The following is a 13524-nucleotide window of genomic DNA, read 5'->3' on the forward strand; positions in this document are numbered from 1 at the left end:
CCACCCAGTGCACATGCTGAGTCTCTGCTGTGACGATAACTTAAAGAATGACAAATTTAGCACCAGCAGTCATAGGGACAGGTGTGACATTACATGACATGGGCCACCCTCTTGCAAAATCCCACGTGGTAGCTGAGGGATAGCGACAGCCCATGAAGTGACGAAGCAGGGCTGTGAACAGATCAGGGGTATAAAAGGTAAAAGCACCATGTTAGCACTTCTGAGCAGTTCGTGCATCTCCAGCCTTGCCTCGGGTGTAGGGATTGCATAGAAAAACAAAACTACACACAGCCAACAACTGTGTAGTTTTGTTTTCTAGGCACAGAGGCGCAACCATTTATGCACTAGGATTGTCTAACACTACTGCTTGGGATAAGGACGTCGTTTTCCAACTCTTGGGCTCAGCCCCAACCCCTTAAGGCACTCTGGAGACATCAGGTTAGTAGTTAGATTATTGTTTGCTGATAGGGTAACTCAAATGTGCTTAATAAAAAAAAACAACTAAATTATAAAATTAGCTGTTTTTGCATTTGCAATGATATGTGTGTAAGTATGTGTGCATGTGTATATGACTTAATAATCATGGTTATATGTGTGTTACTAATAATATTTATGGCATACTAAATCTGACGTAAAGTAAAAAAATTAATAAAATGCAAAGTATGGTTCAAATGGTTACTTAGACACAGAGGGTACTAATACATCTTAAATATGTATTGTGTTAACACATTTACTGTAAATTGGAAAGCGCTGGGAAAACTTTTGGCGTTATATAAATACTGTACAATAATAATAATAATTTAGCTTAAAGAATAGCTTGAAACAGAAACCTTAACTTTGTTGTACTTTTTGTGTAATCATCTAAACTTACAAGGTTATGTTACCCAGACAGCACAGTGCCAGGAATAACTCTGATAAGATGCATGAGGTATCAGCTAGACTTGATGACTTTTTAAGGGAATCATCTGCTCCCATATCTATGTCATTCCTGCCATTGCCACTTGTCTCCTGTCAGTCAAAGCTCTTATGTCTAATATTAGCACATGCCCTTTTGTGATATGTGCTGATTATCCTTATCAAACAAATAAATACATGATACAGCACATATGATTAAAACACATGATTATTTGTTTTTTCACGTTTTCCATGTTTCATTTCTATTTATATGTAAATTATGTAATTAACTTGACATATGTATTTTAAACATTTTTTACAAATTAAATATTGATGTGTACTTTTTTTATTTGTATTTTTGTATTTGTTAAATTATTTTCTTGCCAACATTAAAAAAGTTGCCACACAATAAAAGGTATCCAGTTATATGTAATTATTGTTACATTATTATTCTTTATTATTAAATAAGCATTATCAGCTTTACAGATGTAGCATCTCATTTTTCAAGAATTTTGCAGTACAGCCTTACAAATACTTAAAATATTAGAAAGATAATTGGTTTAAGCCTCAAATGTAATATACCAATACGCATAAACACTTAAAAAGTATTTAAAAAGAGATAGATAGATAGATAGATAGATAGATAGATAGATAGGCAGATAAATATTGAAATATAACACATACTACTTCTAAATAAGTTAAAATAAGATACAATTAAAGCAACTTTTACATCTCTTTTCCACATTTTTTACTTCAGCCATGTTTGAACGTTCAGCATATAGCCCACAGTTCAGCTTCCCATTATTCAAATCTCTCTCAGTATCCTTCAAATATTTCAAATTAGTTACGTTTTAATAATTCATTATTATTATTATCTAAAAATAAGAATAGTTGATGCAGTATTCATAAAAATGAATAAATAAATAAAATATTGAAAAACAACAGATATTTGATGTTCTGTTCATGTAAATGCAGCATTAGATGTTTATGTTTTAGCTAATAAATATGCCTACTCAAACTTGTACTTTCATTTATTTTTATTTATTAACTTTTCAGAGTGTCTATAAAGATGGCTTTGCAAGCACCGACGTTTATACAGCCTTTACAAAGTGTTGTGGTACTGGAGGGTAGTGCCGCAACCTTTGAGGCTCAGATTAGTGGTAAGTAGTTTTTAATTACATTTATATTTTTTTTTTATTGTTTATACATTGCACATGAAAAAATTGTAGTGACAAACTTGGGACTCTTTTACCATTGACTTGGATGTTAAAGTAAGTGTTTTGTACTAAAATTAAGAATGCTATAAATAATAGAACTGCTTGCTCATGGTTAAAGGTATACAGCACAAAAGTAATAACTCCATGCAATGTAATTTAAAAAATCATACTGATTTCTACTGATACAAATAAATGTATATATTCAAACAATTCTCAATTGAGTTTAGTTAGTTTCCTATCAAGTATACCTACACCTATGTATTATTCTTTTTATTTTAAAAAAAGGTATTCCTTTTTATATTGCTGTTTGTACATTATATTTAATTATTTTAGTTAGATTGTATTAATTGTTGTTTGATATATTTTGTAATAGATCAGTATATACAAATAATGCTACTATTTTATTACCAATAATTTCTAAAATGGTAACAAACACAAGTCATAAAAAACAAATTCTTAAAAGCTTTATTTTATTATCTTTAATTCATATAAAATAGCAAACACATGGTCCAGAGCATATTTTTAAAAAATATTTACAAAACCGCCTCCTAGTTTATATCCAGGGGCGGACTGACCATTTGGAAACTCAGGCACTGCCCGAGGGCCCGGGGTCAGTAGGGGGCCCCATGAGATGCCCCTGGTATCTTTTTCATAGGCTTTTTTGAGTTTGGGCAAGGTCACAGGGGCCCCATGATCCCCTATTGCCCGGGGGCCCCATGAGTTGTCAGTCCACCCCTTTTCATATCCTACCATCTATATAATATTGTTTTTTGTTTAGGCGGTCAATGTATAAATACAAACAACACGTTTAAAGCTGGCAATATAGTTGTAGATTTTCTAACTACTGTTTGTATGAATATTCATACGAACATTTGAATGAAGATTCTCAGTTCATTTGGTGATTTGACCAATGTCTTCAGAAATGTAGTTTGCTTTTAACATTTGAGTTTGGAATGAAAGTATTTTCAACAATGGAAACCACATGCACTGTTAGAAATTGATTCATTCAATAAAAAATTCCCATCCTGCTCCTTCAACTATTTCTCTCCACTCCGGTCAAAAACCAATGTCCATATGACCCCCACGAACGAATAGAAAATCAAGTGAGCATTCTTAAAACTAAAAATTTGAAGAAAATTCTACTAGTATATAGCCAGCTTTACTAAATGAAAGACAATGTTATATAGATGGTGGGATTTGTATATGTTTTTAAAAAAAATGTGGTGGGCCATGTTTTGGTAATTTAAAACAAATTCACGCAAAATAAAATGAAGCTTTTATGGAATTATGTTGTGTTTGATACCACTTTAAAATTCCCTGTTAAACAAATGGTAGCTTTAGGTGGATTGAACAGCATGGAGATGTTGGTATGTATGACAATATGTCAGTTTTGGGGTCTTAAACCTACTATTAAAGCCTCATGCAGACTGGATGCTTTTTTAGCTGCTCCTAGGGGCATCTGGCGTTTGTTTTTTCCCTACCTCTTAACGCCTTTGTATGTTAGCCTATGTGTCCATGTACAGGTCCATGCAGGTGCTTAGAAGAGTTTATAGGCAGAAATAAAAACCTACTTCCAGTGCATCCAGGAGCAGCAGTGTTTTGGCAGAAAAAACGCATGACATCTGTAAATATGTGTAAACGCGCCTTAACAATAGGCCTTGACACTAGGCACTTTTAGCTCTTAAGCATTAATTCATTTCAGTAGCCAGAATAAATTATTATTCTGGCCAATTAAATTAATTAGCACCCAAGTGCAAGACTCGCCTAAATGCATCTAAATGCATTACACACTTTTACAAGCATCAATTATTTTTTCTGCCAAACTGCTGCCAGGAGGAAAGGTTTTTCGGAAAGTTGGCCAAACGTTGGGCTAAGGCCTCATGCACACTGATATATTAAAATACTACTATCTGCACCGGATCTTTCTGCCAGGAGATGCAGGAAATTTCAGCATACAAAGCCTGCTTAGGTGCGTAATTACATGCGTTTATATGTGTTTCCAGGCATATGGTGTTTAGAAGCGTATGAGCATAAACTCATTTTACTGGCCAGAATATTCATTTATTCCAGCCACTTGAATAAATTTACATAAATATGTGTGCGTTTTGGCATGTTTATGAAAGTTTAGGTGCGTACCTGCATACATTATGTTCATAAGCTCCGCTCCAAATGCATTTATGGGGCATTTTTTAAAGCTGCTGCTTAAGTATGGAGCTAAATGGCTAATGTGCTTGGTGACATAGACTAACATTGAACTGCATTTAACCACTTCAATACCGGGCACTTTTACCCCCTTCCTGCCCAGGCCAATTTTCCGGTTTCAGCGCTCTCACACTTTGAATGATAATTGGGCAGTCATGCAACACTGTACCCAAACTAAAATTTGTATAATTTTGTTCACACAACTTGAGCTTTCTTTTGGTGGTATTTAATCACCACTGGGGTTTTTATTTTTTGCTAAATTAACAAAAAAAGACTGAACATTTAAAAAAAAAAACCACATTTTTCTTTGTTTCTGTTATAAAAGTTTGAAAATAAATAATTGTTCTTCATAAATTTTGGCCAAGATGTATTCTGCTACATTTCTTTGGTGAAAATAACCCAAATCAGTATTTATTATTTAGTCTTTAGGAAAGTTATCGAGTTCACAAACTATGGGATATATCTGAAAATTGAACAACCCTGAAGTACTGACAGCCATCTAATTTCTTGAGGCCCAAAAATGTCAGAACAGTACAGATATCCTCCAATTTCATAAGGGGCATGGAGAGTTTTTTGAAGTTGTAATTTGTTTGTCATATTTGTTCAGAAAATGAAGAAATGAAAAAAATAATTTTCACAATTTTCTTTTACATACTGTCACCAGTGCAGCACAGCATCATCATATACCTGGTGTGGTGGTGATCAGGGCACTGACTGGTGACAGTACAAAAAAAATGATTTTTTTTTAATTTTTGTATTATTTATTTATAATTTTTTTTTTTTTATTACATTTTGTTCTCTTTTTTTAAGATTTTTTTTTCATATTACACTATGACCAAAGTAGTATAATGTTACCATAGTACTTTGGGTAAGTGATCAGTATTTTTTTTTTACACAATTTGATTCCTTATTGCAAAGAATTTCTTTGCTATAAGCAAGCATTTAACTGAATGAAGTCGATTAATTCAGTTTTTTTTGTTGTGATTAGCTGTGATTGGCCACTGCTAATCACATGACACCGATGGGCTGCGATTGGCCCACCTTGTGTATGCGATCACTGTGACCATTCACAGCTAGATGCACTTGTATACAATGGATGGCTTGAAAGAAAGCCATCCATTGTTTACAGCTGTCATGTGACCTGCTGTGATTGGTCACAGCAGGTCACATGATAATGGCAATGGGACTGGTACACAGATCTGTCCGAGGTACACAGCCGGTGACAGATCTCACCAAAGCGTGGCACTGCAGGCACTCGCAAGGTGCGGTCCGGAAAGGACATGATATGACGCCCTCCTAAACGTACGAGAGGCTTGCCTGGCCGTCATTTTACTATGGCCCGGGTGGGAAGTAGTTAAACACTTAAAAAAAATGCTGGATGCCTGTTAAAGTGGTGTTTTCTATGCCCTTGTTCATGAGGCCTAACACTCATTGTACACATAATGCATCTGTTTTAAGTGGAGACATGTGCCATTCAACATTTAACATTTTTGTACCTCCATGCCAACTTTCCCTATCGCCATCATTCTAAAGTACCAATCATTCAGGGCTGATTTACCAAAATATAATTTCTTCTTCGAATGATTGGGTGTTTAGCATAAATTGTGGTGAATGTAGGTGAACTGCAATGCAGAAAATGGCCAGCATTACTAAATGATAAAGTGATGTGCATCAAACTTTTTAATGTTGGCAAAATATATTTTTTTTATTTCCCTGCACATGATTGGAAGATTGAAGTGCACAGAAAGTTATTTCACCTCATTTTCTATTTTAGTAGGTTAGTACCAGACACAGCTTAAAGGGTATGTCAAGCCAAAACTTTTTTTATTATTTTAGGACAGAGTGTGGAATGGTTAGAACCTCTGTTATGTTTTTGCTGTTATGCCAGGTTATATATATCTATATTTCTTTTTCTGTTGTTTTGGATTTGCCCTCACTTCCTGTTCTTCTGAATTTACTAAACAGGAAGTGAGCGGAAATCTCCAACAGCGACACAGACAGATATATTTTTTGGTAGATAAATGCCCCTTTCACATGGACGATCCAATCAGGCCCAGCTGTCAGTTCTTCAGGCAGACCCGATCGGGTGGTCTATGTATTCCTATGGACTGGTGGCTGTAAAACAGATTTGTGTCTGTTTACGTCTGCCTATCTCCAATGTGATCCAGTCCACTAAAAAACAAAAGGTTAGGGGATCTGTCCCTCTCCTTGTAGGTGGATTGGATCCGGGGGGGGGGGGCAGTCAGGTGTAAACAGACAGCTGGTCTCTTTACACCAAACTGCCCATACAGAAGAGAGGGCGGTGCCCATGTCCGCTCTGCAGGCGGAGCAGACATGGACCTGTCATCTGCTTGCTCAGTGAGGATCAGCAGACAGCTCCTGTGCTGAGCAAGCGGATTGCAGGTGGAGTCTGCCACATGTGAAAGGGGCCTAAGTTGTTGTACAGACCACTCAGAGGTGACAAAAGTATAAACAATAAATGTTTCTTTCCTAAAAATGGACATAAATGGAACAGATGTAAACGGATGGCATTGTTTAGTTGCAATGGATCTGGAAGTTGTTCGTTTATCTGTTTACATCCTCCCACCCATTGACATGCATTGTGGTTCAGTCTGGATACATTTGAAAAACTGACAGCACGTAGTACAGGAAACATACACAGAAGCAGGCTTCCCACATCGCGTTCCAGTGTGAAAGAGCCCTAAAAATGGACATACTGTATATGGACAGCACACTTTTGCATCTGTTTTCATCTGTTCAGATCTGTCTTAATGAAAAAGGACTCAGCCTTGTTCCTTTTACAAAAAACGAACTTGAACAGACACAGATATAGTCGGAATAGACAGATGATCGACAGTTTACATCCGCCAGCTCATAGTCATACATGGTGGTTCAGTCTGGATCCATCTGAAAAACTGACAGAAGGATCTAAACTGAACGCCCGTGTGAAAGGGGCCTAAAATGGGCCTCATCATTTCAGTCATGTTTTTTGCTAAGAAAACAAATAATGAATACAGATTCAGGTTTACAAATCTGTCTTCAGCTCATTTCAGTTCTTTTCAGTTCAGGTCAGTTTACATCAGTCTACATTTTTTTTTTTTAGTTGCAGAAACCAATCATGGGTGACAAAAGTATAAATAAAAAATGTTTCTTGCCTATGGGCTGGTTCACACTTGAATCACACAGGAATGCAGTCCACTTGAACTGTGTAATTCCTTGCGACTCACTGTGTTGTGATTTATCGCCCATTCGTTTAAGTGGACTGAAATCGCACTGGATCACACCAAAAGTAGTGCATGTACTACTTTTCAAAAATGCACTGCACTGGATCACATGGTACTGTGGTACCATACAATCTGGTAAAGGCAAACACACTGCCTTTGCAATCTGTGTTTGGGATGTTGTTGTTTATATGTTATATACAGCGAAACAGATCACATACCCAGTGTGTTTTGAACGTAGTACAGGAAACATACACGGAAGCAGGCTTCCCACATTGAGTTCCAGTGTGAAAGAGCCCTAAAAATGGACATATATGGACAGCACCCTTTTGCATCTGTTTTCATCTGTTCAGATCTGTCTTAATGAAAAAGGACTCAGCCTTGTTCCATTTACAAAAAACGAACTTGAACAGACACAGATATAGGCGGAATAGACAGATGATCGACAGTTTACATCCGCCAGCTCATAGTCATACATGGTGGTTCAGTCTAGATCAGTGGTCGGCAAGCCGCGGCTCGCGAGCCACATGCGGCTCTTTACCCAGTCTAATGCGGCTCTTCTGTGTGCCGGGCGCCTGCTCCCCTCCCTCCTCTCGGTCGGCCGCTCCCCTGCCTCCTCTCGGTTGGCAGCCCCAAAAGTCCGCGCGGACCTTTTAATCCGGCTTGCGGATGTGGCTGTCAGGATGTGTGTAGGCGGGGCAGCGTGCCGAACGTGAGGGGAGGGGAGCTAGGCTCCTCTCACAGTCCGCCCTGAAGACCCGAACGGCGCGGGAAGACAGCGAGAGGAACGCAAAAGGTAAGTGAATTGACACGGGGGACTTGGCTTACTAGAAGGGGGGGGGGGGGAATAGTACTGTGGGGGATGAAATACTATATGAGGGATGAATTACTTTATGAGGGATGAAATACTATATGGGGGGATGAAATACTATATGGGGGATGAATTACTATATCAGGGATGAATTACTATATGAGGGATGAAATACTATATGGGGGGATGAAATACTATATGGGGGGATGAAATACTATATGGGGGGATGAATTACTATATGAGGGATGAAATACTATATGGGGGGATGAAATACTATATGAGGGATGAAATACTATATGGGGGATGAATTACTATATGAGGGATGAATTACTGTATGAGGGATGAAATACTATATGGGGGGATGAAATACTATATGAGGGATGAAATACTATATGAGGGGATGAAATACTATATGGGGGGATGAAATACTATATGGGGGATGAAATACTATATGAGGGATGAAATACTATATGAGGGATGAATTACTATATGAGGGATGAATTACTATATGAGGGATGAAATACTATATGGGGGGATGAAATACTATATGGGGGGATGAAATACTATATGGGGGGATGAAATACTATATGAGGGATGAATTACTATATGAGGGATGAAATACTATATGGGGGGATGAAATACTATATGGGGGGATGAAATACTATATGAGGGATGAATTACTATATGGGGGGATGAAATACTATATGAGGGATGAATTACTATATGAGGGATGAAATACTATATGAGGGATGAAATACTATATGGGGGGATGAAATACTATATGAGGGATGAAATACTATATGGGGGGATGAAATACTATATGAGGGATGAAATACTATATGAGGGATGAATTACTATATGGGGGATGAAATACTATATGAGGGATGAAATACTATATGGGGGATGAAATACTATATGGGGGATGAAATACTATACGGGGGATGAAATACTATACGGGGGATGAAATACTATACGAGGGATGAAATACTATACGGGGGATGAATTGCTATGGGGGATGAATTACTATATGGGGGATGAATTACTATGGGGGATGAATTACTATATGGAGGATGAATTACTATATGGGGGATGAATTACTATATGGGGGATGAATTACTATGGGGGATGAATTACTATGGGGGATGAATTACACTATGGGGGATGAATTACACTATGGGGGATGAATTACTATATGGGGGATGAATTACTATGGGGGATGAATTACTATATGGGAGATGTATTTTCAGTTTTAAAAATGTGGCTCTCAAAATAAATTTCAATCATGGTTTTGGCGAGATTTGGCTCAGTTGAAAAAAAAGGTTGCCCACCACTGGTCTAGATGCATCTGAAAAACTGACAGACAGATCCAGACTGTACACCCATGTGAAAGGGGCCAAAAGGGAAAGCTAGAACCCCTGCCAGATTTTTATTTCTGTCTGTGTCCATGATGCTAATTTTCCTTCAAGCGGATCTCCACCCAAAAGGAGAAGTTCCGCTTTAAGTCTTTGTCCCCCGCTCCCCATTAAGGATTGGCACCTTTGGGGAGCGGGTACCCGAATTTGACAGGTACCCGCTCCCACTTCTGCTGCGATCTCTTAGGCGATCGGAAGTGGAAGTTGTACTCCCTCCCCGTAGTCTTCTGGGACACATGACAGGTCCCAGACGACTACGGGGCCATTCACAAAGCACAGCACTTCTCCCGCATGAGCAGTGGGCACCCGGCTGTAAAGCTGCAAGCTGTCACAGCTGGGTGCCCACACTGAAGATGCCGGCGCCAGGGAGAGAAGACGGCCGGTGAAACCAGCCATGGTGAGGACACCGCTGGACTAAGGGACAGGTAAGTGGCTGTATTTTAAAAGTCAGCAGCTACAGTTTTTGTAGCTGCTGACTTTTTATTTTTTTTCAGGTGGAACTCCACTTTTACTTCTTGTTTGGTGAAACTGTTGGCAGTGGAACATGAAGCCACAAAGAGCAGTAAAAACCAATTGGTTCCAAGCCTTCCCCAAAACTAAAAAAAAGATGATTTTAGCCTGACATAAAATTTGGAGTGTATCTAAAACTATCCAAAACTTTTTTGTTTTTCCTTTTGGATAGGGTGGTGAAGGATATGAACCTCTATTTTTTTTTATTCCCTGTATTTGTTATTGTGACCATTGCCAATGGGACTGAATGTAAGGGATTATCCAAAAATGTAAGCTGTCACCAGAACAAAAATAGAGGCGGGGTACACTTGTTCCGGTCACAGCTGTCTACTAGCTGTCTTTGCCAACATTGGACATTTTTATTTTCATTTAGGCTACTTTCACACTGAGGAGTTTTTTAAGTGTTTTTGCATTAAAAAAAGCACCTGAAAAGCTTAAGAAAAATGCTTCCCTATGTATGTGAATATATAGCAATGCATGTTTCACACTGAGCTGTTGCGCTTGCAGTGCGGTATAAAAACTCCTGCTTGCAGCATGTTTGCGGCATGTTTGGTGAGTTAAAAAAAACTCCATAAAAATGCCTCTTCCCATTGAAATCAATAGCAAGCACCTGAAAAACGCCTGAAAAGTACCCAAAAAGCACCTCAAAAACACCTCTGGGAAGCGTTTTTGGTGCATTTTTTAAGTCACATGTCCTTTAAAAACGCTCTGAAAGCACAACAAAAGTGTGGGAAAAACACCTATGCATTTTTGCTTTGTTTTTGCAGTAGATCAGTGTGAAAGTAGCCTTACTGTTGTGTCTACAATATAGAAAATGAAGGTAAATCTCTTCATTGAGACAAAGGTGGTAAAGTTATCCCTTAGCAATTCAGAGCTGTCCAATTTTAGTCATCATATATTACGTGATGCCAACATTGATATGATTTCTGTATTTAATGAATAAATGTGTTATATGGGTCAGCGATGAAATGCAGCCCATAACAGGTGAAATCCTCTTTCACTAAACAACATAACTTTGTCACTGAGAGATTATGCATGTTCAGTAACAGTTTGTGTCGTCTTAATGAATAAGCCCCAATTAGGTTTATATGATCAAGCAACTTATTATGCCCCAAGTCCTAACATGTATGCAAAACTTGAAAACTACATTTGGACAGTCCTGAAATAGTTTATTAGGGCTATCTATTGTGTATTATGTTATATTGCTGTATTGTGATAAAATCCATTGTATGTGAAAATAAACTACAGTTCATTGGGTTCATGGTTAGAAACCAAGCTTTATATTGTGCTATATAATGTAATCCATGGCATGGATAAAAATGAAGTTCCCTCTTGTACTTATTGTTTTTGCTCTTGGCTGGTTGCATCATGTCCATAATTCTTGGCTGGTGGCATCATGTCCTTTTTTGGTCACAACGGCTTTTAATATCCTTGCAAAGTTTGGTCTTTACATTTATTTGTATTAGTTAATGTCTATGAAAAACACCTTTGTTAGCATTCTAGAAACAGATAAAGTTCCAGAGATGTTTAACTGCCTCACGCCCGTCATATAAGGAAATGACAGGCGGGCAGGGACTCTCTCATTCTGGGAGGATGTCATATGACGTCCTCCCACTCTAGCTGCGCATGCGCGCCAATCGATGGTGTGCTGTGTCTCTGGGACAGAGCAGATCACCAATCACAGTAAAGAGCCGAAAACACAGGCTCTATCAATGATCAGCTGTGTCCTATCACAGCTGGTCGCATGTAAATAGGAAATGCCGGTTATCGGCAGTCCTCTCCTCACGCAGACAGTATAGGCAGCACTGACTGACACTGATAGTTGGCACTGAAATCCATCTCTGATGAGCATTGATATTTGGCATTGATATGCACTGATATGTGGCATTGATGTGCACTGATGGGCACTGGTATGTGCCATTGATGGGCACTGACAGGTGGCAATTATGGGCAATGACAGGTGGCACTGATGGGGCTACACTGATGATCAGTGCCCTGATGATCAGTGTAGATGTCCTCTCTGAGGAATGACTCTTACCGACTCTCCTCTCTGCCAGTGTGAGGAGAGGACCAGCATTTCCTATTTACATGTGATCAGCTGTGATTGGACACAGCTGATCACATGGTAGAGCCTGTGTCATCAGCTCTATCATCAGCCAGTCAGTGCCGCCTATCAGTGCTCATCAGTGCTGCCTATCAGTGACACCTATCAGTGTTCATCAGTGCCACCTAACAATTTCAATCAGTGCCGCATGTCAGTGCCACCTATCAGTGCCTCCTATCACTGCCCATCAGTGCCACCTATCAGTGCCATATATGACTGCTTCCTTTCAGTGCCCATCAGTGATGCCTGTCAGTGCCCACCAGTGATGCCTGTCAATGCTTATCAGTGCCATCTATCAGTGCCTGCTCATTAGTGCTGCCTATCAGTGCCCATCGGTGCAGCCTATCAGTGCCCATCACTGCAGCCTCATTAACGCACATCAGTGAAGGAGAAAAATTTCAAAAAAAAGCTCTATCTAAAAAAAAATTATAAAAAAGTTTTTGGGTACAGCATTGCAATGTTGCACAATTGTCATTCAAAGTGCGACAGCACTGAAAGCTGAAAATTGTCTGGGCAGGAAGGGGGTAAAAGTGTCCTGTAGGCAAGTGGTTAAAAGAAGTCGTGGAGAATTATAATATAATAATTCATTTTTAGTCTTTTCCAAAAAATAATATCACATAATTCCAAGCATTTGTGTTTTTAATTTTGTCATTTAGACACTTTTAAGACCTCTTTTTTATTCTGTGCCTGTGGTTCACGAGGGAGAAAGATAAACAAAATCAGACTTCTAACCCAATTGACTTAATAGATTACATGTAGCGTTCCAAAATGACTTCTTTAAAAAGTAGAATGCTTATCATCATGCTGTCGTTTTTGATTGCTTGAATAAGTAAAGTCCAGTAGAGACTGACAAAAGTCAAAGTTGGCTATGATACCAGGTTTTATCTGTAGATGGCTCTTCAGGTGAATTGTGAAACCATAACTCCTGGTCACCAAGAAACAAGGATGGTGCACTGGAATGGTGAGGGATAACAAAGCTAGAGAAATTGTCAGTTATCATAGAAAACCCAAAGCCAGTTAATGCCCTATGAAAGCCAAAAACAAAAATGTAACATATTGCAGCTTACCAACCCTTATATTTGGTGGCTGCATTTGTTTTCCTTTTTTAGAAGTTTTTTTCCTTCTCGTTTCACCTGGTGATCCAGCCAGTCAT

The 13524-nt window shown here is 38.6% G+C and overlaps 1 protein-coding gene across 41 annotated transcripts in view; it reads left to right on the forward strand.

Moving 5' to 3' along the window:
- The first annotated feature begins 237 nt into the window (after positions 1–237).
- Positions 238–13524, forward strand: part of TTN (titin) — a 332717-nt gene continuing 319430 nt past the window's right edge. For 39 of the 41 annotated variants that reach the window (XM_089690388.1, XM_089690411.1, XM_089690396.1 and 36 more), the window contains exons 1-2: positions 238–438; positions 1951–2054. In XM_089690388.1, the coding sequence (XP_089546514.1) occupies positions 1964–2054 (91 nt within the window). In that variant the 5' untranslated portion in view covers positions 238–438; positions 1951–1963. The remainder of the gene's footprint in view (positions 439–1950; positions 2055–13524) is intronic. The other 2 variants (XM_089690427.1, XM_089690428.1) reach the window with 1 other exon arrangement.

This window comes from Staurois parvus, unplaced genomic scaffold, assembly GCF_062004578.1.
Source record: "Staurois parvus isolate SC_StPar_1 unplaced genomic scaffold, SC_StPar_1.0 ptg000530l, whole genome shotgun sequence".
Lineage (NCBI taxonomy): Eukaryota > Metazoa > Chordata > Amphibia > Anura > Ranidae > Staurois > Staurois parvus.